This window comes from Zalophus californianus, chromosome 16, assembly GCF_009762305.2.
Source record: "Zalophus californianus isolate mZalCal1 chromosome 16, mZalCal1.pri.v2, whole genome shotgun sequence".
NCBI classification, from domain to species: domain Eukaryota; kingdom Metazoa; phylum Chordata; class Mammalia; order Carnivora; family Otariidae; genus Zalophus; species Zalophus californianus.
This window is the reverse complement of record NC_045610.1, coordinates 57,921,249-57,944,843: the sequence shown is the minus strand read 5'-3', so window position 1 is coordinate 57,944,843 and position 23,595 is coordinate 57,921,249. Positions and strand designations below refer to the sequence as shown.

The window sequence follows — 23,595 nt, the reverse complement described above, 5'->3', positions numbered from 1 at the left end:
ACATGTGACTGTCAAAGTGGACAGAGCTCAAAACTGTCGTGTCCGAGTGGAAAACGCAGGTGCAGGAAATGCACTGTGGCATACCACTCACATGCAGCCCATGAACACCCCACACTGTGTTTATGGTGTGTGTGCACGCCAATGGTTACTGCCGACTGGAAGAATGGACACCTAACTCAGGAAGGCACTTATCTCCCCGGGGAAGCAGGGAAAGGGCCCTCCAGCTTTTGTCTGTGATTTTTATTAAAAAGGAAAAAAGGACGTCGGGCCACCAACATGGACAAAATGTTAACAGCTGTTAAGTATGGCGGTGGAAAAGTGCTCTGGGTTGTATTACTGTGTGGCTTCTGTATTCTTAAAAGTGTTTGCCGGGTTAGCAAAAAGGGGGCTGACCGATAGTGCCACCTCCCCAGCTCTGGAGTGCATTTTGAGGCTGCCCAGCACACGGCGCGGTGCCCCCCCCCCCCCGAATCCCCCTCCCCCTCCCTGTACCCCTTACCTGTCCACAGCAAAGTGCTGGTCCCCAGCAGCCCGGTGCAGCTCACTGCCGTTCTCCAGCCGGGCCAGCGTGTCCATGCGCTTCACCATCAGCTCCAGCAGATCGCTCATCTTGCGCAGGACGCCGCGGGACTCCGGCCCTCCCAGCACTGCGGACAGAGCGTGGGCAGTCAGCCTCGGCCGCAGCCACCCGGTGGCTCTCAGACTCCAGCCCCACTGCCACTTTCCCAGGCAAAGGAGGGGTCAGGAGAATGAGCCCACCCCACCCCTCACCCCTGCAGCACAGGGAATCCCCCACTTTGCTGTGTTGGGGTACAGAGCCCCGGGCCAACCCTGCTCCCTACCAGCTGGGTGACACTGAGGTCATCTTAACGTCTCTGCGCCTCTGTTTTGTCGCCTGCAAAATGGAGCTTTAGACCTGATCTCAAGTCTGCGAGAAGACAGGGAAGGGCGGGGGTGGGGGACAGGAACCCCAGGGCCCCCAGCACCGAGGTCCAGACAGGACTTCTGGATCAGGGCTTCCAAAAGTGCACTCACCCATCCACTCTGCACCTGAGTCTCCTGGCCAGGCTGTTAAAATCCAGATTCTCAGGCCCTAGACTCAATCTGCAGATTCCCATCTCTAGGGCCCGGGGCCCAGGACCCTGCACTCTGCTTGCCAACCCCGCCCCCCCCCCCCCGTGGTGTGCATGCACAGAAGAGGCTGTGAGCCCATGTTCACGGGGCTCAGGGCCCTGTTATTCTCCTGCCAGCCTCTGGGCCCACCAGACCCCTTCCCCACTCCACTCTCCCAGACCCCCCAATAGAAAACCATTGTGAATTTGTCCAGACTTTCAGCTGGCCTTCAGGTTCCCAAAGATCAACTCCTGGGCTGAGGGGCAAGGGAGACCTTGTGAAGAATAAAATTAAATGAAAACAAGGGCTTCAACAAAGATCCCATTAACCAGCCGAGATTCCCTATGATTTCCTTTCTAGTTGTTCCTGATCATTGGAGCCACACACACCAGGGTGGGGGAGCGGTCCCTGCCTTTCTTTTCAACCAAATCATGTGAAGGGTTTTTTTTTTCCCTTTTTTTAAAAGGTTTTATTTATTTATTTTTGCGAGAGAGAGAGCATGAGGGGGGGGGAGGGACAGAGGGAGAAGCAGACTCTCCGCTGAGTAGGGAGCCCCACATGGGGCTCGATCCAGCACCCTGGGATCATGACCTGAGCTGAAGGCAGATACTTAACGACTGAGCCACCCGGGCGCCCTCATGTGAAGGTTTTAACAGTCCCTCCAAACAGCCCACAGATGCTCAGGTCCGGGCACCGCAATCCCCATCTCGGCTCCCTGCAACCCCCAAGGGCCGCTCTGAACCTCTCACGGCAAAGGAACCAAGTCATGGAGACCTGAATGCTTCCAGGGGCTCCCGGGGGCAGGAGGGCCTGAGGTTGGGTTCCCCAGAAGCAAACCCCGAGACAAGGGTTTGAGGGCAAGTCATGAATTTGAGAGGTAAAGGAAACCCCGGTGAGGGGGTGAGGAGGTGACACAGGGAGGGGGCGGCAGCCCAGAGAGGGCGAGTCACCAAACTGGGGCAACCAGCAGGTGCTGAGTCTGCCCCGCAGTTCTCCGCCTGGGGGCGAGAGGGCCATGTGCACACCGTCTCCTGACGGTCACTGCTTGGGGGCGGCTCCGGAGACAGCCAACGCCTGCTACTTCCCACCAGCCGTGGGGTGGCCAGCCAGCTGCAGTGGCTAAGAAGCCCTCGGCAAGGAACCACCATCACCAGCAGCCGCAAGTTGGCCGTGTGCGTGGGAAGCGCGGGGGCCAAGGGCTCGGGCACCAGCAGCATATGCTTCTCTGGAAAGAAAGGGCCAGGGCCCAGTGAGCTAAGAGAGGCTCTCGCCTGCCTCTGTCACCCCCCCTCAGTGGGACTCTGTGGCCCAGGGACAATCATGGCAACACTATCAGCCTCTGGGTCCCCAACTCAAGTCAACAATACCAGGTCCTGTCTGCCTACCATTGTCACCATGCCAGGAGAGGGCAGAAGGGAGCATGGCAGGTCCCAAGGACCCAGGGGCAGAGGTGGGGAGAAGAGAGGAGTCCGAGGGGCTGGTCTCCCCTGCTCCACGCTTAGGACTGAGCTGAAGAGGGGGGCCAAGACAGGCTTCATGTCACCAAGGCTGCTTGTGACATTTCTGCTTCGCTTGTCTCCCAGACCGCCTGGCTCTGGGCCTGAGCTGGCCCAGTGGCTACTGCCACTTTCTCTCATTGACTAAGTCACCTCCTGGCTCAGTTCCCCTGCTGACTCAGTCCACCTGAGGTCAGAAGGGAGGCCACCAGGAGCCGGGGAGGGTTCCCGCACATGCCATGGAATCCGGAGCATTGGGGAGCTGCAGTTTCCTTACAAAAGCTAGGATCCCTGGCTCCAAAACACACACACACACACACACACACACAGAGTTGTCCAAGAATGAGAAAGGGTGGGGTCAGGTGTTGGTGAAAAATGCACATCTAGAGGAAGGAAGGAAACACCATCTCTACCCCATCTCCACACCAGTAGCTGAAATAACTAGCAGTCTTCCCACTTTCCCTTCTCAGAAAACTGGGTGGATTTTTAACAAACCAGTTGAGATTGGAAAATTTCACCACCGTGTTAAGTGAAGCAAGTTTCTCCCACCGTTCTGCCCCACCCCACTCGCTGAGGACTCAACCAGTTAGTCAATCAATCCAAGAAGATATGAATAGCTCCCTCTCTTTCAACTCCACAGAGTTGGGGGTGAAGGTTAGTCTTTCAAATCATTCTCATCCCTGAGACCCCCACCCAAGCCCATCATCCATCCAAACGTAATACCTGGCTTTCAACTAGTGCTTGGAGCATAGAGTAAAACAAAGGTGGGGGGGGGTGCATCATCTCAGCTAGAAAAATAGGGGAACATCAGATGATCTGACCTGGCCGCTACTGGGTACCACTCCTGGAGTTGCGCAGTGCACAGCCTGGCCGGCCTCCCTGGGCAACCCTGATGAGCCAGTGCTCACAGCTCAGGCTGGGGTGGTCCCTTCCCCAAAGGCACGGCATGAAAAAAGGAGAGTGAGACCAGAACTGGAGACATCCTAAGTCAGAGGCTGTTAACCAAGGCCCCCCAACCATGACCTGGCCAGAGTACCCAGGCCCAGCTGGACCACAGAGCCTGGGCAGCAGCTCGCTCCTGCAGATGTGGCACCCCGGGGATGCTGAGCCCACATCACTGCTTCTAGAGCAGCGCTATGCTCTCCAGGATGTCTCAAGCCTGGCACCCTACCCTGTCGCACTGCTGTCCCTCTGTCCGAGCTCATCTTGAGTTTCCTTGGTTCCTCCTCACTGTCTGAGCCCCTCCCTGGAACCTCACTGACACAGCCCCCCCCCCCACAGGCTGCAAAATAGCTGCTGGGGCAAATGACTGCCCCACCTGGCCAAGAGCTGCAGGACCCCAGAAGCCAGGCGAAGCCGGGGCAGCACCGTGGCGGGGGACAGGCTGGGGTGGGAGTGACAAAGCCTGCACTCCACCTGCTGTCACCGGCCGCATGGGTGCGGGATGGATGGACATGCCACTTCCCTTCTCTGGGCCTCAGTTTCTCCTCCTGCAAAATGAGGGCGTTGGATTTACTGAACCCTGAGGTTCTATGGGCCGGGACTCCTGTTTCGGCTCTCGCCCCAGTTGCCTCTCTCGAGATTAGGGTAACAGGAGATGAAAGAACTTTTCCTATAAAAGCTGGCAGAATCCCCTTAGGGAGAGAGCTCAGTTGTGTTTTACTAAACCCTGGGTGGGCCAGAGCAGAGTCTAGGAGTCTAGATGCCCAGAGCAGTGAGACAAAGAGAAAGCGAAATGACTCTGCATATTCAAGTCGGAAGACTGGAGATTCCTGGTTCAGTCTGGGAGAGGAGGAGAGAGAACAAGGCACAGGGGCTCAGGGCCAGGGCGGCGGGGCAGCCAAAGCGGCCATGCGGGATGGGAGTGGGGGTCTCCAGCTGCAGGGATGCAAGAGGGAACGGTCATCTGCTTGCTGTGCTGAGCAGTGGTCCCAGCCCCCATGCCATCATCCCCACTCCGTGCCAGGAATTGGGGGAAAGGGTACCCTTCCCACTAGCTCAGTGTCAGGGAAAAAAGGGGACACAGGAGGGGAGAAACTCGGCAGGATAATTCACAGAAGCAGGAGCTCAGAGCAAGAGGTGGCCAGGGGCACATAAGCCCCCCAGAGAATCCTTGAAGATATGTGGGGCTCTGGATCGCCCCTCCTAGGAGGGATTAAGCCAATTCCCTGAAAATGTCAACAGAAAGAATGACCCCAGAAGACCCAAGGGCTTAGGGATGCGGCTAAGGAGACACACTGTCCCTCTCAGATGGGTCTGTAAGGACACCTGCATCAGACTGGACCAAGACCACGAGACCCTCCCCAGCCCCCGGGGTGCAGGGCAGCCCCTGCCATCTGCAGATGGCACAGACTGGAAGCTGCCCACCCGGGGGGCTTCCCACAGGACACGCAGGACACGCTCCCTGCGGCCACCGCCCACCCCCGACTGTCAGCGGAGCAAGCTCGCCACGGCTTGCCCTGAGTCACCTCAGGGCTCCCACTGCTCCTGGCTAAATTGAAATGTATTTAATGTGAAACCCCAGCGACACATCTCAAGACTCACAAGCATTCCCTCCATATTTCCATATAAATAAGGAAAGCCGGGGTGCCAGGAGATGGAGATGGCTCCTCACCGGTTACAGACAAAGGTGCTTTATTACCCCCCCAGGCCCTCCCCTCCCCCCTCCCCCCCTCCCCCCCTCCCCTCGGCTCCCCTCCCCTCCCCTCCCCTCCCCTCCAGACAGGGACAGGCTTGTCTGTGTCTCTCCAATCTTCCCTTGTCCCCTGCCTTGTCCTCCTTTCTTGTCCCCACCCCAACCCTTTCTTGCTGGTTCCTAGAAACTGAAGGAGACCCCACCTCGCCTGATAAAAGAGACCTCCCTGGCCCTTGAGACAGGGGCTGTGACTTGGTGTTTGCCCAGCTGGAGAAATGAGCACATCTGTCCGTCCGCACACAGCCACAACAGAAGCCAGCTGAGGCCACTGGGGTTCAGGGCTCGGGGCCCGGGGCAGCAGAGGAGACAAGGACAGGCCCTGGATCCATCACCAGCCTCTGAGGGGAAGAGCTCCCTAGCACCGAGGCCCAAGGCCAGAGCCAGCCACGGAGCAAGGAAATATTTTTCTGATATTCCCCAGGCTCGAATCCCAGCTGGGGGGCTGGAAGGTCTGGCAGGGCCAGGCCCCAGGGTAACCTCAGGGCAGCCACGTGCGGCTGAACCCAGGCCCTCCCGCCTGCAGTCCTCTCCCCCAGAGACAGCCTCTGACCTCTACTCCTTCCAGATAAGATAGAGAGCCCGTAACAGCCGGGCGCACAGGCTCGGGGAACCTGCAGCAACAGCCGGAGAGAGGCCTCACACACAACTTCACATCCCACCCCTGTCCCTAAGAGGGAAGCAAGTTCCTCCTTAGGACAAGAGAGGGGACGTGGAGCCGGGAGGCAGGGAGGAGGGACTGGGGTCTGGTGAGGGGGCAAGCAAAAAAACCCCTCCCCATCTGGGAGAGGAAACCCTCCCCCAAGGCCCAAGTCAGGCCCACCTGCAGCAAGAGGGAATGAGGTTAGACTTCTCCGAGTCATGCTTCCTGTCAGCTTCCTTCCCCCCTGAATCTTAAGACGAGTGTGCAGAATATAGAAGGAGATGTCTATCACATTTTTATCCCCAAACTAGAGAACTTTATCACAAAACATAAACTGGCCTCGAGGGGAATCCAGAGCCTCCTCCGGGAGACCACAGTCCACAGAGGCTCTAGTAGGGCCCTCCTCCTTTTAGAGAACACCCTTCTTCTCCCCACACAGCCTCGTCCGGGGGGGACCCCTTCCCTCACAGGCTTGACAGGCCAGGACACGACAGACTGTTTCCCCCATTTGTGCTCAGATGGTTTTGTTGACCAATGCAAGGATCTTGTTCTGTTTTGGTTTCCTAAATGGCAGTGCCTTCCTGAGTTTCCTTCTCCTGATTCTGCCCTGTGGCTGCACAGATGCCGGGGAACTAAAGCAATGCAACAACCCAACCCTCACCCATGACCTCCAGGCTCCCTCCCTAAGCCCCTTCCACCTGCCCCCCTTCCAGCCCCAGTCCTTCGTTCAGGTGGCTCCCAGGCAGAAATGCTGGCCCCTCCCAGGTCTCCTGCAGGGCTGCTCCAGGCACAGTGTGGGGGTGTCTTTGAGGAGGCCTGTTTTGCAGGATCAGGATGTTAAACCCACAATGTAAACTTGGGGCTCTTCCAAGTCCCTGCTTTGGGCCTCTCCAAAAAAACCCGACTTAATCCAAGAGCGTGAAAAAAACCAGGGGAACAAAGACAACCGGATGTGGACCGAGTCCGGGCCAGTTCTCCGGAAGTCTCAGGCCTCCCTCCCTGTCCGTCTCCCCCTCCCCACCTTCAGTTCCACATTCTAGGCACTTAGCTTCCAGCCCAGGGACTGGGAAATGCGAAAAGGCTTTGGGTGGCTGAACCGGCTCCGAGAACGGATGTCACAACAGACCGGAGACCCAGCCACTTCACTCTTCTGCGCACGCAACAGAAATGCCTGTGTGTGTCCGCCAGAAGACAGGTACCAGAATGTTCCCAGCAGCACTAGCCACACAGCCCCAGACTGGAAACACCAAATGTCCACCACCAGCCGAGTGGGTAAACATCACTCGGTGCATTCACACAATGGAATTCACACAACAGCAGTGAAGACAAATGTCTACAACCACACAGCACAACTCAGATGACTCTCACAAATGTAATAACGAGAGGGGGAAAAACGGCACACACAAAAGAAAGGCCACTATGTGATTCCATTCTCATAAAATCTGAAAAACAGGCAAAGCTCTGGGCTGTGAGAAGTCAGGGTCCTGACATCCCTGGGGAAGTAATGAGTGGGAGGAGCCATGAGGGCACCTCTGGGGGCTGATCACGCTCTGTTTCTCTGTCTAGGTTGCTGGTTGCATGATGCGTTCAGTTTGTGGATATTCTGCAAAATAGCGTAAGCTCCAATGGAAAGCTGGAGCATGTACACGGGAGCGTGTGAGCACACGTGCACACACACACACACGCCTCTAATCTAATTGCGTGACCCTGGGGAAGTCCTCTCCCCTCCAGGGCTCTGCCCACCCTAAGACATAGATCTGGTTGGAGTTGGGACTCCTACCTCCTCTACCAGGCAAAACTGCACAGTGCACAGCTCGGCAGGGCTCCCACAAGCCCCTTGTACTTTGGGGCACTGGCCCCATCCCCTGCCAGGGAGATGAGCAGAAGAACCAGAGCCCAGCCATACACCTCTCCTCCCCCAGCCCCCAATTCCCATCTCTTGGATCCTTGACATTTCTGGAGGTCCAGGTTCCTCAAGCCCCCTGTAGCAGCCACCCAGGCAGACACGCCCCCTCTCCAGAAGTGACTTGAGCATCACTCCTTACGCCCCATCTCCTCACACTCCATGTCCCCCATCATCCACCCCCACGCCCATGACCTCCAGTACCCCTCCCCAAGCTGCCCCTCAAGTGTGCTTTCACAACCGCCCCCCGCCCTTCAGCCTCAATTCACGCCTATCTCCTATGCAGAAATCCCAGCATCTCCTCGGCCCTTTTCCCTAAACAACCTTTTCTGCAGTGTCCCCATCTCAGATTGAACACATCCAATAAATATCGATGGAGCTTGTACTATTTGCCAGATGCTGCTCAAGCCCCTTCCTATGTGTTATCTTAACATGACTCATGACAATCCTGGGCACACAGGTATCGTCCCCATTTATCAGAGGAGAAAACTGGAGCTCAGAGAGACTGACGCATCTCTGAGAGTCAGAGGTGGGATACGTTAATTTATATTCAGGCCTGAATGACTAATAAATGTGAAATTCCTGCCAGGAGCTTTGCAAGTTTAAAGAAGTACATGGTAAACCAAAGGAATGGATCTAATGATGAGACGCCAGATGGCATAACAAGTGCCCCTCGGAGCACCCACCCTAGACAACAGCCCATGCTCCTTGAGGGTATATTTGCCACTGGGAACAGGGAAGCCACACAGCTGGGCCTTAAGGGTTTGAGAAAGTGGACTTCAACCAGAGACGTCCCCAGAGTAGCAGGGGAGAGCCCACCGAGCCAGCCCACTGAAGAGTTCCAGAAACCCTATTTGCCCCAGCTGCCCCATCACCCTGTGTCCCTCCTTCCCATGGTGACGAGAAGAGCCCCCGTGACCCACTAAGCAGGACTCTGCACTGCTTGCCGTTCTTCACTGAGTAGAAAGAGAAGGGAGGAGGGCCCATCTTCAGGAGGTCCCCCAGGTCCGGACCCCATCACACCCCCATGACGTGAGCTCATTCAATCCCACCACTTTCCTTCCCTGTAGGTGAGTTAAGTGACTTGGCCAATGACACACAGCTGGTACATAATGAAACAGGGTACAAACCAGGTCCATCGGGTCCCCAAAGCCCGTGCTCTGAACCCCTGTTCCACCGCCTCACAAGGAGCCACAAAGGTCTGGACTGTGTCCCAAGAGCTCAGGGATAAGACACGTGAGCCCATGGCCAGGCCGCCCTCTGCCTCTCCCACCCCCACCCCCTCGGCTGTGGCCACTGCCTGGGTCAAAAGCAGACTATGTGAGTCTCAAAGGGACAAGTGTCATTCAGAAACACTCCCCTCCACAAACACGCTAAAGAAGCAACTCAAGCAGCCTCTTCTGATGCCTGGGAAGCCCTAACTCAAAGCCCCATCCCTGGCCGGAGAGTCTGAGCCAGAAGAAGCCCGATGATCACAGCCGCGACCAAAGCCAAAACAGTGTGCGGGGGTCACATAGCCTGAGCCAAGGCCCCTCTCCATTCCCACGTCCATAGATGTGGTGGCCTGGATCCCTGGGACAGAGCCCCAGGGAGTCCCTTGAGTTGCTAGGTTCAAGGGCCTCCTTCCCCTCAACCCACAAACACCTGCACCCATTTTGGACTCCCCTTTCCCAACAAGATACCTTCTGTGCGGATGGTGAAGGGGGAGTCCCCCAGGCGCCGGGCAGAGAACTGGCCTCCCAGAGACGTCATCAGGAAGCAGAGTGAGAAGAAGCCGATGCCCAGGACAAAGAGCCTGCAGAGAGCAACAGGGCAGGTCAGAGACAAGTCAGTGGAATGCACCCCTATCCAGCAAAGGCTCTGTACAAATGAGTGGGTGAGGGAGTGAGGATGGAACAGATGGATGGAGGAACAAAAGATCCAGGGCTGAGCCTGGAATAAAGAGAGCTCGACTACAAGGAGCTGGCCATGAGGCTCACACAAAACCCCAAGGGACAATGATACAGGCATAGCTCAGGCAAGTTCCAGCCTCCAGATAGAGCCTGGCTCATTAGCAGAGGTCCTCAATGTGTGCTCCCCAGACCAGCAGCACCCATCACCTTGGGATTGTTAGAAATGCAAAATCTTGGGCTTCAGTCCAAGGCTTACCAAATCAGACACTCTGGGGGTGGTGCAAGCAATGTGTTTTAACAAGCTCTCCAGGCAATCCTGATACATGCTAAAGTTTGAGAACCACTGGTATAGATGGAAACAGCAGGCGCTGATGCCAGCCAGAGGGCAAGTAATTGGTCCAGACGAAACCCACCCGGATCCCATCAATCACCTGGGCCCAGCTCAGCACTGTGCACACAGGTCTTGCCACAGCGCTCGCTTGAACACCTCCTTATCATGTTCGAGGGGGGTGGCGTGTGCCCCCATCCCTACCAGAGGGTAAGATCTACAAGGGCAGGGCCCAGAGTCTCCCTAACCCACATCTTTACCAGGCAGACACATATAGTAGTTGTCCGCACTGGACTGGGCAGAGTGAGTGGACACCAGTGCATGGGGGGTCATCCGGGGCACGGGTCAGGAGAGCCGGGCAAAACAGGACTCTTGTTCATTCCTTCAACACACAGTTGAGTATTTCCCAGGTGCCGGGCACTGGGGTAGCCCCAGGGGGACAGCAGGGAACCCCAGCCTCCTGCTGCTTCCTCACCATGTGCTGGGTCCCAAACAGGAGAACTGAGCTAACCAACGTGGGGGAGGCCAGAGGTGGCATTGTTCTGGGACCTTGAATGTATCAGAGGACTTGCAAACCTGGCAGAGCTGAAAGGGGACTCCCCCACCCTGGTCAGGATGAGGAACCCCACCTCATGTGGAGCCAGGCTCACCACAGGGAGCCCCCACAAATCACGCTAGAGGCCTCCAGCCCTCTCACCTCCACCTGCCACCCTCAACCCTACATTCGTTTGTATCTCCAGGCAAGACCTGCCTTATGCATTTTAATCTTCATTATTTGAAGCTGGCAGAGCAGTATTTAATTAAAACTTGGCCCATTAAAGAAAACACACAATTGCAGAAGAAAATAAAAGCACAACAAAATTCCCACCCCATATTTAAATGAAGCTGTTAGAGATTAAATCAGAGAGGGTGCAGAACCCCCAAAGCAGAGAAAGCATTGAGGGCTTCCCCCGGGAGAGGACAGGAAGGACACGTGAGACAGCACAGGAGACACTGCTCCCTCACCTCTGAGGGCCCCCTCACTGAATTCCACAACACTAGGGGATGGGGCCCTGGGACCCCAAGATGCAGCCAGGCTGCTCTCAGCACAGTAGCCAGAGAAACAGTGCACATGAGGGCCCCCTCACTGAATTCCACAACACTAGGGGATGGGGCCCTGGGACCCCAAGATGCAGCCAGGCTGCTCTCAGCACAGTAGCCAGAGAAACAGTGCACACCCAGGAAGATCCTGAGGGCATCAGCTATTCGTCCTCCAGCCTGAGGACAAGGACGGATTCCTCAAGTTTACTGTCCCTCACTTCCCCAAACCCCCTCCACAGCTATGGGGACTGTTTTTAGAGCTAGGGACCTGGGCTGCAGGGTCCGAACACCTGCCATGAGAAAGGGGTCTAAACTTTTAGCCCAGAATCTGAAGTCCCCAACACACCTCGTCTGCATCTCTCTCTGCCGGACCTCAATACTAGGGCCATTTACGGTAGATTCAAGTTAAAATGGTTTCATCCACCCACGTATCTATTCAAGCAACATTCCAGGAGCAACTACAGAATAAGGTTCCTGCCAGAGGGAAAACAGGGGGAACAGGGCCCCCAGTCTGCCCTTAAAAACTAAGAAGTAGAGGTGATGTGGTGGGAGCCCAGCCCCCCTCCATCTGAAGGGGGTACAAAGACTCCGCTGGTGGCTGTGGGTCTCTGGGCAGCCTAGGGAGACACTAGGTGAAGACACACAACTTGAGGGGAGGGGAACCTATGCAATCCCACCTCTGAATCCTGCCTTCAGATAAGAGCCTGAAAGAGTCAGGACCCCAGAGGGAAGGAGTGCGGGGGAGCGGGCGCTGTCCGTGGTGCTGGCTCCTGCGGCTGCCTCCAATTGCACCAGAAAATGTCCAGTCAAAGCTGGACACCCAGTTGGCTGGGCCTCCCATGACTTGGAAGGTGGGGTCGACATGGGGCGGCAGACTCGGGAAGAGGACCCTGTAAATGGTCAGCGTCAGCTGGGGATTTGAGGATTTCCCTGGAGGAGTAAGGCCCTTTCCAGAGTCGCCCGCTTCTGGCCCTGCTTTCGTGTGAACCTTCTGTCGGGGCTTTTGGGGCTCCAGCCACTCCCTGTCTCCTGCCCAAGGCCATAGCCTCAACACCGCCAGCTCTACGATCCTCCCCTCCCGCATGCTCCAGATGGTGGTGGTCCATCATGACCCCTGCCCTCACGAAAGCTGTCTCCTCAGCTCCACACAACAGGCCCAGCACACCCAGGAGGTGTTGGGGAGGCCAGAGACACCTGAGCCACGGTCTCCCCACCAGGGGCTGAGAGGGAGACCAGCGGGGGCCTGGCAGGGGCAGGGGATCAAAACCCACCCCTCCCGCAGCCCAAACCTCTGGAGCCTCTGCCTGCCCACTTCCTGCCCCAGCAGAGTGGACTGCACCCGCACCCACCCACCCCCCCCGTGGCCACGTGGGGAGTGCAACCCCCACCCCTCCCTAGGTGCCCTATGCTGCCCAGTCTCCTGGGCAAGGTGGCTCTCCCATCCCGCTGGGCACCCATCGCTTAGCATCTCCTCCCTGACCTAGGCCACAGGCCAGCTCCGCAGGCTCCAGGGAGAGGAGAGAGCTGCCCCAGCCCTACCCGGCTCTGGAGCCCCTGGGATGGGTTCAACAGAGACCAGCCAGCCCCACGTGGCCCCAGCCCTTGCCTAGCCTTGGCCGCCTGAGATTGGGGTGGGGGGGATCGATCTTCGCCTCCATCCTGCCCTCAGAGGTTCCCAGAGGTCCCAGCTCCTGCTGCCCTGGCGCTCCACAGCGCCGCCCCTGCCACCAACCCTCCATGGCCAGCGATCCAGGGTCGAATTCCCAGCAGAAGGGCTGGGAGCGGTCCTTGCTCCAATCTCAAGGACCTTCCCATTGGAGACAAGCCCGCACCCCGCAGCGAGAAGGGGAGTGCGAGCAGAAGGCGGGGGCAAAGGGGTGGCACAGGTGGAGGACTCAACCTAGGGCTCGAGGCGCACGCTAGGTGGGGGTGCCGCCCTGCACAGCGTACTAACTTCGCCACCGGGTGGGGCCGTCTACAAAGTGGGAAGGACCCCAAAGGGCAGGAAAGGGGCGCCCGGGGCTGAGGCCCAGGACCACAACCTGGGTGTTTTCTGCACCCATTCCCACCCTCGCATCCCGAGTCCTCTCCAACCTAGACCAACTCGAGACCCGTCTCAGATTGCCCACCCCTCCCCACCGGAACCTGAACCTCAGCTCCATCCCTTTCACAGCCCCACTGGCCATCACAGGGGTTAAAGCACGAACCGCCCCCTCTGCCACTGGGACAGGCACCCTCTCAGGAACGACCTCGCCCACCCCTACCCGGCGACCCCTCGGAGAAAAAGACCTCCCCGCGCCAACCGAGAAAGAACTTTACCGAAACGGTCTCAGGGTGACCAGGCATCTTCTGACCATTATCTTCCCATCGGGGTTGACTGTGATCATTGTTCAAACTTGTCTGGGCGAGGAGCCGCGGGCGAGGCCAGACGCACCGTCCCGGGCCCTGCTCCCGCCGCGTCCCGTCAGCGAACCCGCTGCGGGCCAAAGCCGGGTCCGAGCGAGGCGGGGGGGCGCGGGGACTCGGCGGCTTCGCTGCTCTGGCCGCGGCCGGCGGGGTCGGCGCGGCCTCCGCGGGCGGGGAAGGGGAGCGGCGCGGCTGCCGGAGGGCGGCGAGGGCGCCCAGCCGGGCCGTCTCTGCGTCTCCGCCCTCCCCGCTTCACATATTTGGGGCCGGGAGGCGGCGCGCCCCCCGACCGCCGGCCGCGCGTCTGCCTGCTCGGGCTCGCTCGCTGGGCGGGACGGCGCCGCGGCGTGCAGACGGGCTCCCCGCCGCGGGCGCCCTCATCCCCGGGCCCGCGCCCTCGGTGCCGGCTAGAGGCGGCCCCGGGCCCGCGCCCCGGCCCCCCGCGCCTCCGGGCCGCGCCGCTCCCCGGCCCGGCACCGCGCCGCGCGCATGGCTCTCGGCGAGGGCGCCCCGCGCCCGCTCTGCCGCCCGCTCGGTCGGCTGCCCGCGCTCGGGTGTCGGGTGTCCGGCGCCCGGCCCCGCGCCGCGCTACGCGGGGAGGCGCCGCATTGTTTCCTCGGAGGAGGCGGCCGAGCGGCTGCTGGGGCGGCTCAGAAGCGGCCGCCGCGCTTCCTCGGCGCGCCGGCGCCACCTCGTGGCTGCAGTTCGGCAGCGCGCCCTCCCGGCCCGGGTTCCGGGGGGGGGGGGGGGGGTTCCCTGCACCTCCCTCCCGCTGTGTAACGTCCCCAGCCCCGCTTTCGGCTCCTGCGGAGCACAGAAAAGGTCGGCGCTGGGCGAAGACCGCCCCCCCCACTTCCTCCGGTCGCTGCCTCTGCCCCCCGCCCCGTGGGCTTCTGCCCTGGTTCCTTCACACCAGCTCTGATGTCGCTCTGCAGCCCTCACCCATCCTCTGGCCCTGTCTGGAAGAAATTGCCATGGCTCCCCTTTACTTACTGAGCTGAGTTCAAACTCCGCCTCTTGCGCTGTTCGGGATCTTCCACTGAGCCCAGCAACCAGACCTCACTGTGTAGACCGGGGTTCTAGACTCAGATCGTTCCATTAACCAGTGGCTGACGCCTACAAGTCAGGGAGACTCCAGAGCCTTGGTTTCTCCACTAGGAAACGAGAGTGACCTGAAGTTGGCTAAGGCTCTTTCCAACTCTATAAAGCATTTACATGCCCTCCACCTCAACCTCCTCCACTTCTTGACTTTGGCGATGCGTCTTCCACTGCAGCGGTGGGTCAGCGGCTTCTCCCAGTGCATCAAGCCAGGGCAGCTACCAGAGCCAGGCCCTCATCTGAGAAAGCACTCAGGCAGAAACAGCACTTGCCCGACCAGACCTTGACCAAGCACAGACATGGAGGCACCTTGCTAGGAAAAGCCCAGGCTTCAGGCCACGTGTAAAAGGACATAGATGACCCTGAGGGTCCTTCCATCCCTGGCAATGATACTGCAGTCTGCCTTGAAGAGGAGAAAACCCTTATTTTCATCCACCCAGCCCTGGTCCCGTCCCGCTGGGGCCCTCACCGCCGCCCCCCCTGCTAGCCCCCCTCCCGGCCCCATCTGAGCCATTTCTCACCAGCGATGACCCGTGCTCCTGCTTTTCCTGTTCCTTCATCAGAATTCATCTGTCCCGTGTTCCATCACCTCGCCTTGCTCTCTGCTAACATGAAAACAGACGATGAATTGGTGTTGGCAGATTAATGTTACTCCAGCTAGGTAACAAATCTGCATTGAACAAGGACATGCCGACCGTGCCTCGGTGCAGAGGAGTGGCAAATGGTGGCGGGAGACGGGCATCATGGCAGGCTGGCCCAGGAGCTATCTGAGGGCAGGGGTCTCTGCCCGGCCCACACCGGCCACACACCCAGACACTAATTTAAACCCTGATGTCAAGAGGAACGCCATATCTACACTCAGGAATGAAATGGCCCTTGCAATTGTGTGTCTCTCGTGTAAACTGGGGGCGGAGGGGGGACATTCATGCTTTTGGCACTTTAGGCCAGAGGTGGAGAGGCACAGCCATGTCTGGTTGGGCTCAGAAGGCAGGAGTGGGTCTTCTCCATCCCCTCTGGGCCTTGCTCTCTCGCACGTGGGCTTTTAGGTAGGCAGGAGAAGGTGCCCGCTGCCATTTGCCAGGAGGCTGTGGCCAGGCAGGGAGGTGTGGGGTAGACAGTAGAAGATAACTCTGCGAGCCAGACCAGCCGGCCGCCTCCTTTCCTGTCTTGTCAGCCTCTTGTCTAAAGATCAGGGTAAATGGTCCTGCGTGCTGTCTGTTGTAGATATTAGGAGGACGTTTGTGAATCCTTAGTCATGCAACCTCGGGTACGCTCTCTTCGTGCCTCAGTTTCATTGGCCATCGGTCGGGCTCTTTAGAGCCTGCCTCCCAGGGGGACATGAAAATGCACCGGCTGGTGCATGTCAGCACCCCGCTGCCTGGCGCCTGTGAGCCCTCGCGTTCGGCAGTTATGATTTTTCCTGCTACTATCTCCCTGCGTGGATGCTGTCAGTGCCCCACCCTTTCCCTGGGCATGCACCTCTGCAGGCCAAAAGGCAGATTACGGCAGAAGATACATGCAACACTGCCTGAGGCTTTGTTTCTGGTTGTGGGAATATGCTCAAACGTGCAAGAGCAAGACGGAAGCGTCAGGGCCCTAATGCCCCGGAAGCAGCCCTCAAGGAACGGACAGATACCCATTTCCCCCTCCCTCGGGTGGGATGCTCCCGCACATTCCACATCGGCTCCCAGAGTTCCACAGTGAGACTGTGCTCCAGCTGCCCGGGGTGGTGGCCGGCTCTGCGGCACACGTGCTGGCTTTCTTCCCCTCCTCGCCTCATCCCCTACTCGTCTGTCCACACTCCCAGGGTTACCTCCAAAATAAACCACGGGCACTTGCATCCTTGTCTGAGAACCTACTTCCGGGGAACCCAAGCCAACACCCTGCCCTCCAGGCCAGAGGTTCTCAGCCCAGACTCAGCAGAATCCCCTGCAGAACCTAACAGAACAGAATCTCCCTACCTTGATTCCATACCAAAGATGGGGCCTGGGTACATTTGTTTTCTTAATGCCATGGGTTATGCCAACATAACTGGCCAGGATGGGGAACCATGGTTCTAGATAAATAGCCACGGCCTTCTGAGAAGGAACCAGAGCCTCCCTAAGCCAACTAGAAGAGATTAGAGGAGCAGGAATTGGGGGGCACAGGTCGTACCAAATCCCAAAAACATCCCCTTTTCACTCTTTCTCTCTTGAGGCTACAAACAGAACCACAGGCTAGCCCATCGTGGGCGTCAGGGCGTAGACTGCATCAGCCTGGGCACTCAGAATATAGCGCTTCCTGGCTCTCCCCCACAGCCCTCCATGTGGGCCTGAGGCCTGGCTGGAGGGTCAGAAGTCCGGAGCGGCAGGAGGCCCTGGGGGGCTAGAGGGCCTCTGTCCAGAAACGGGGAGCAAGACTCTGGGGAAGGGATTTGGGGGAAGTGGGTGATTCATACTGTGCAGGGGTATCGTACTCAAGATCCCTAGGGGTAGGCCAGGCAAAGAAGGGAAGGAGCTCTTGTCGTCCCCTAGGCCCACGATAACAAACTAGCATGGGGGGGCGGGGCTTAAAATAAGAGGAATCCATTCTCTCAAGGTTCTGGCAGCCAGAAGTCCTAAATCAAGGGTTTGGCAGAGTCGGTTCCTTGTGGAGGCCCTGAGGGAGAGTCTGGCCCATGCCTCTCTGCTGGCGTCCAGTGGGGGCCAGAGATCCTTGGCGTTCCTTGGCTGGCAGCTGCATTCCCCAATCTCTCCTCCATCATCACAAGGCCTTCTCTCCACGTGTGTCTCTCTGTGTCCTCTCCTCTTCTTAGAAGGACACCAGTCTTTGGATTAGGGCCCACCCTACTCCAGTATGACCTCATCTTAACGAATTACATTCTGCACAGATCCTCTTTCCAAACAAGATTGTGTTCCTAGGTTCCAGGTGAACCTGAATTTGGGGCGGGGGGCACACTGTTTGGCCTACTACAGGGACCTAGTGGGAAGCGGCCACAGTGGTTAGGCAGTGCTAAGGACCAGAGCTCCCCAAAGGGGACATGCACCGTTGCTTTGTGTGGGCCCAGTTATTTCAAGAGTCAGAAATCTGGACTTCCCATGTGCAATCGCATAATTGTAAAATGCGGACTCAATATTTTTAGAACATTATGTGAGACCAGTAAAATTCACTGGAGGTCTGCCATCTGGGTCCCCTGGGGTGTCAGCAGAGGGCAAAGCAGGGAGCCCACCAGCCCTGCCCAGCCAGCCAGCGCAGCTTCTCCGGGGCCAGCCCCCACTGCAATGTCCCTCGCTGCCCCCGGAGGAAGGTCAACACTCCTGGGTGCACTCAAGGGTTCCCCGCAGGCCCCCTCCCCCGTCGCTGGCCCCCTGGAAGCCTCTTGGGCATCAGAGCCTTGACTGCCACCTCCACCTTCTCAGGTTCCAAGGATGCTTCTGAAGCTCCCAGACAGGGCCTGGGCTGGAAGAGGAAAGAAGGAAACAAACAGTTTACTACGGTGTCTGAAATCCTCACTTAATGCGCCTCGACTGCAGCCGCAGACAGCACATTAAGAGGCAATAGGCCATTGTCCTTCGCCAGAGTGCGGAGCATTAATAATGTCATAACAGCATTTCTTGACACTGTGCACAAATCATCAACAGCCTCACCGTGTGAGCAGCCCCACACAGACGCCAGCCGCCTGGAGCCAGGCAAGGAAGCCCAGGAGTGGGGAGAGCTCTTTCTCCAATGCATATTTCATGCTTTCTGTTTCACAACATTTGGGCTAATCCTCTGATTGAAAAGAAGCGTCTGGGATTTATTTTTATTTATGCCAGAAGGCCATTCTGCCACACAGCTTGTGGGATCTGGAAGCAGAGCTATAGGACTTTCCCTGTTCTGCAGGGAAGTTAGCTGCTATGCCTGCGCCTGCGTCTGTGGTTTGCGCGCGTGTGTGCGCGCGCCCATGGGGGCTGGCAGGCAGAGAAGCCGGGGACAGATGAGACAGGGGACCCTCCACGGGGGCCCCATCCCAGCACTGGACACACAGGTGAGCCCTTCATTGACATAATCATGAGCTCTCATTTACTGAACACCTACTATGTGCCAGGAAATGACTCAGAGATTTTGAATGTGTTACCATGTGTACGCCACTATTTTACTTAAATTTGTTTCACAGGGCAGCTTGAAAAAACAATGACCCCCTTTCTTTCTGGACAGTTCCTTCTGCACCACAGATCAGTGGAGCAGCCATGCAGGGTCAGCAGGATCACAGTCGTCTTCCAAAGATGGTCACACCCTGATCCCCGGAATCTGGGATTACGGCACATAACATGGCAAAAGGGGATTTAGGTTGCAGATGGAACTGAGGTTGTTGGGGGCGCCTGGATGGCTCAGTCGGTTAAGCGTCTGCCTTTGGCTCAGGTCATGATCCCAGGGTCCTGGGATGGAGCCCTGCATTGGGCTGAGCAGGGAGCCTGTTTCTCCCTCTCCCTCTGTCCCTCCCCCTGCTTGTGTGCACGTGCTCGCTCTCTCTCTCTCTCTTGCTCTCCCAAATAAATAAAATCTTTTTCAAAAAAAAAAAAAGTTGCTAATCAGCTGACCATAAAATAGGGAGATCATCCTGGATTATCTGCGTGGACCTAACGTAATGAAAAGGGTCCCTAAATATGGAAGGGGAGAGGCAGTCGAAGTCAGTGTCAGAGTGATGAGATGTGAGAAAAACTGCACTGGCCATTGCTGGTTTTGAAGATGGAGGAAGGGACCACGAGCCAAGGAATGCAGGTGGCTTCTAGAAGCTGAAAAAAAGGAAGGAAATGGACTCTCCCCAGAGCCTCCACAAAAAAATGCATCCCTGTCCCAGGATGTCCTGAGAGTACCTCTGTCCTTGGCCAAGAGGTTGGAGTCAACAGGATCGTGGGCCCCAGGGCTCTAGGGCTGTCTCTCCCCTGAACAGCTAGAACCTAAACCTGGATGGCAGGAAACCTTCTTGCAGCCAGCAGGGTCTGCCCACCTGGCACTGATGCCCCCAATCTCCTAACCTGATCAATTTATCAACCAGGTTCAACATAGTCCTCCAGCCTCACCCATGGAGATGAATATACTCTTTCTTCCTGTCTCTTAGAGAAAGGACGGACCTGAGGTAGGCTCAGACTTGCAGTGGGCTCCTTGAGCAATGCTGGCACCACCCTCACACAATCCATCTGCAAGCCACCCAGCCTGAAGATGGTGCAAGCCTGAGGTTAATGACAGACCTTGCCATTTCCTTGCACATTTTGAAAATAGTTACTTGTAGGGCATTGTTGAGTTTGGCCCTCACTGCTATTTTGGTTGACCGTGGTGTACCGCTACATTTAACTTGCACAGTAGAAGCATCCTGTTGACATACCCCCCCACCTCGCCTCTGGAACCCGGGAAAGCCAGATGCCCAATGCACAACGAGCGGAGATGTTGGACAGCAGTGTGCACTCGGCCCGGGAACCCAGGACTCCTGTCCCTTCAGAACCCACAGAATATGGACCGAGCCCCTCCTGCTGAGCTGGATCTTTCTGGTTTATGTTCCCTTCTTTTTGAAATCAAAGTGACATTCACATAATATAAAATTAGCCACCTATAATTTTATCAAATATACAATCCAGTGGCATTTAGTACATGAACTTTGTTGTGCAAACACCAACTCTGTCTCATTCCCAAACACTTCATCACCCTAAAAGGAAAGCTAACTAACATTTTCCTAACAAATACCTTCAGAACAGGTCTTTGCTTTGGAGGCTTGGAGTCTTTCTTGAGGGAGGTTCTAGCCTGTGAGAGAATGACTGTTTTCTGGCTGAATACCTCTTCCAGATGCCTTCCCCAAGCCTGGGGGTCCCCAAAGTGACTAAGCAGTCACTTTCCATTCTCTCCTCCCCCAGCCCTTGGGAAACCCTCATCTGCTCTCTGTCTCCATGGATTTGCCTATTCTGGATATTTTATACATGCAGACTCATACAATATGTGGTCTTTTGTGACTGGCTTCTTCCACTTAGCATGTTTTCAAGGTCCATCCATACTGTAGCATGTATCAAAATTCCATCCCTTTTTATGGCTGAATAATATTGCATTGTATGGATGGACCACATTTTGCTTATCCAGTCATTTGTTGATGGACACTTGGGAATAGTGCTGCCCTTCCTCTTCTTCTTCTTCTTCTTTTTTTTTAAGGTTTTATTTATTTGTCAGAGAGAGAGAGCGCGCACAAGCAGGGGGAGAGGCAGAGGGAGAAGCAGGCTCCCCGCTGAGCAAGGGCCTGATGTTGGGTCTCCATCCCAGGACCTTTGGATTATGACCTGAGCCGAAGGCAGACGTTTAACCAACTGAGGGCCACCCAGGCGCCCCCCTCCTCCTCCCCCTCCTCCTCCTCCTCCTTCCCCTCCTCCCCCTCCTCCTCCTCCACCACCTCCTCCCCCACCTCCTCCTCCCCCTCCTCCCCCTCCTCCTCCTCCACCACCTCCTCCTCCTCACCTCCTCCTCCCCCACCTCCTCCTCCTCCTCCTCCTCCTCCTCCTCCTCCTCCACCACCTCCTCCTCCTCCACCACCTCCTCCCCCCACCTCCTCCTCCTTCCCCTCCTCCCCCTCCTCCTCCTCCACCACCTCCTCCTCCCCCTCCTCCCCTCCTCCTCCTCCCCCTCCTCCTCCCCCTCCCCTCCCCTCCCCACCCTCCCCCTCCCCTCCCCCTCCCCCTCCCCCTCCCCCCCTCCCCCTCCCCATCCCCCTCCTCCTCCTCCTCTTCCTCCTCCTCCCCCTCCCCTCCTCCTCCTCCCCCTCCCTTCCCCCTCCCCTCCCCCTCCCCCCTCCTTCCCCTCCCCTCCCCTCTCCTCCTCCTCCTCCCCCTCCCCCTCCCCCTTCCCCCTCCCCCTCCTCCTTCTCCTTTTTCCCTCCTCCTTCTTCTCCTCTTCCTCCTCTCTCCCCCCCCCCTCCCCCCTCCTTCCCCCTCCCCTCCCCTCCTCCTCCTATTCCCTCCCCCTCCCCCCCTCCTTCCCCTCCCCTCCCCTCCCCCTCCCCCCTCCTTCCCCTCCCCTCCCCTCCCCCTCTCCTCCTCCTCCTCCCCCTCCTCCCCCTCCTTCCCCTCCCCTCCCCTCCTCCTCCTCTCTTCCCTCCCCCTCCTCCTCCTCTTCCCTTCCCCCTCTTCCCCCTCCCCTCCTCCTTCCCCCTCCCCTCTCCTCCTCCTCCCCCCTCCCCTTCTCCTCCTCCTCCCCCCTCCCCTTCTCCCCCTCCCCTCCCCCTCCTCCTCTTCTTCCCCCTCCCCCTCCTCCTTCCCCCCTCCCTCCCCTCCTCCTCCTCTTCCCCTCCCCTCCTCCTCCTCTTCCCCTCCCCCTCCTCTTCCCCTTCCCCCTCTCCCTCCTCCTTCTCTTCCTCCTCCTCTACCTTCTACTTCTTCCTCCTCTTCCTCCCCCCTCCTCCTCCCCTCCCCCTCCTCCCCCTCCCCTCCCCCTCCTCCTCTTCCCCCTCCCCCTCCTCCCCCCTCCCCCTCCTCCTCCTCCTCCTCCTTCTCCTCCTCTTTCCCTCCTCCTCTTCCTCTTATTTGTTACAGTTAAAGTTTTGTTTGGGAAAGTAGTATTTGCATATGGTACAAAATTTAAAGGATCTCAAGGGGTATACAGTACATTGTCTCCCTTCCACCCCTGCGCCCCAGCCATCCCGTACCTTCCATGGAGACAACTCACAGCACCAGTTTCCTGTGTGTCCTTCCATTCTGCACACTGTGAATCACAGCAACAGGTAACTATCACAGGCACCTACAGCTCCGTCACCTGAAGGCTTGGCGAAGGCATCTGGAAGAGGTATTCAGCCAGAAAGCAGTCATTCTCTCACAGGCTAGAACCTCCCTCAAGAAAGACTCCAAGCCTCCAAAGCAAAGACCTGTTCTGGAGGTATTTGTTAGGAAATGTATCCAGTGTGGTAGAAATGGTGTGGATACAGCTGTAAATTAACAGCCGGCAGTGAAGACAGAAGAATAACTAGGAGAGGGGGAAGTTTTCGAGGCAGATTCTGCAATCCCCATTCAACAGCTGTGTCTAAAGTACGATGGAAGTTTCCATGGCAGAGAGCAGGGCAGCCGGGGTCAGGGCTGGTGGAAGAAGAGAGGGAGCTGAGGTTCGGTCAGTTGTTGTTAGGAAAAGAAGACTAGGGCAAGAGAGATCAGCCACCGAGAGGCCTGACTAGGTCCTGGCTGCTACCTCTGGAAGGTCCTGTTTGCAAAGTTGGTGTGGACCTGGAGTCTGGGCACTTTGCACTTGAACCATGCCCTCCCTTCCCTAACCAATAAGGACAGTTTACTGTGCCTACACTGTTCAAGCAATATGGTTTACGAGGAACACCTGCTTTGCTTAAAGGAGTCTGGAATTTGGGCAGTTGCTGAGCAGAGATGCCTGCATGACCAGCCCCCAGTAAGAACCTTGGGAGCTGAGTCTCCAGTGGGAATCCCTGGGCAGACACATCACATTCATTACTGCGTTGTTCGTGGCTCTTGTGCCCCCTCTCAGGAACAAGGCAGCATCAGAAGCCCGCGCTCACATTTCTCCGCGCTCGGCCTGGGCCTTTTTCCCTCTGCTGATGTGCTATGTGTTCTTTTGCTGTAATAAACCTTAGCCATGCGTACAACTACATGCGGAGTCTTGGGAGTCCTTCTAGGGAGTCGCCAAATGTGGGGGCAGTCTCAGGGACCCCAAACCCCAGGGGGGCCCAGGAGAAAGAAAGAGACTAAATGGGAATCCAATAAAAACTGTCTGGATCCAAAACAGGAATCGGTTTGTGCTATATTTATGGGTTGCCTTGGCTGCCAATGGTCTGAAAACTTAGAACCCCTTTAGCAGAACAGTCATGGAAGACTGGAAGGGGCTGTCCAGGTGAGGGCTGCAGTGGCAGAATGCAGAAGGGCATCTCAGAAGGGCATCGTAGGGAATCAAGCCCTCACAGAACTGCTCAACATCCCAGTGAGTAATCGGGCAG

General features: G+C 57.4%; 1 protein-coding gene and 1 pseudogene across 1 annotated transcript in view; one reads left to right on the top strand and one right to left on the bottom strand.

Moving 5' to 3' along the window:
- Positions 1-13,846, bottom strand: part of MGAT5B (alpha-1,6-mannosylglycoprotein 6-beta-N-acetylglucosaminyltransferase B) — a 70,455-nt gene extending 56,609 nt beyond the window's left edge. Inside the window, 3 exon segments of the mRNA XM_035724428.1 lie at positions 500-647; positions 9,530-9,642; positions 13,467-13,846. Coding sequence (XP_035580321.1) covers positions 500-647; positions 9,530-9,642; positions 13,467-13,534 — 329 coding nt within the window. The 5' untranslated portion in view covers positions 13,535-13,846.
- A 7,150-nt stretch (positions 13,847-20,996) lies between these two features.
- On the top strand, positions 20,997-22,109 carry LOC118356350 (annotated as a pseudogene).
- The last annotated feature ends 1,486 nt before the right edge of the window (positions 22,110-23,595 follow it).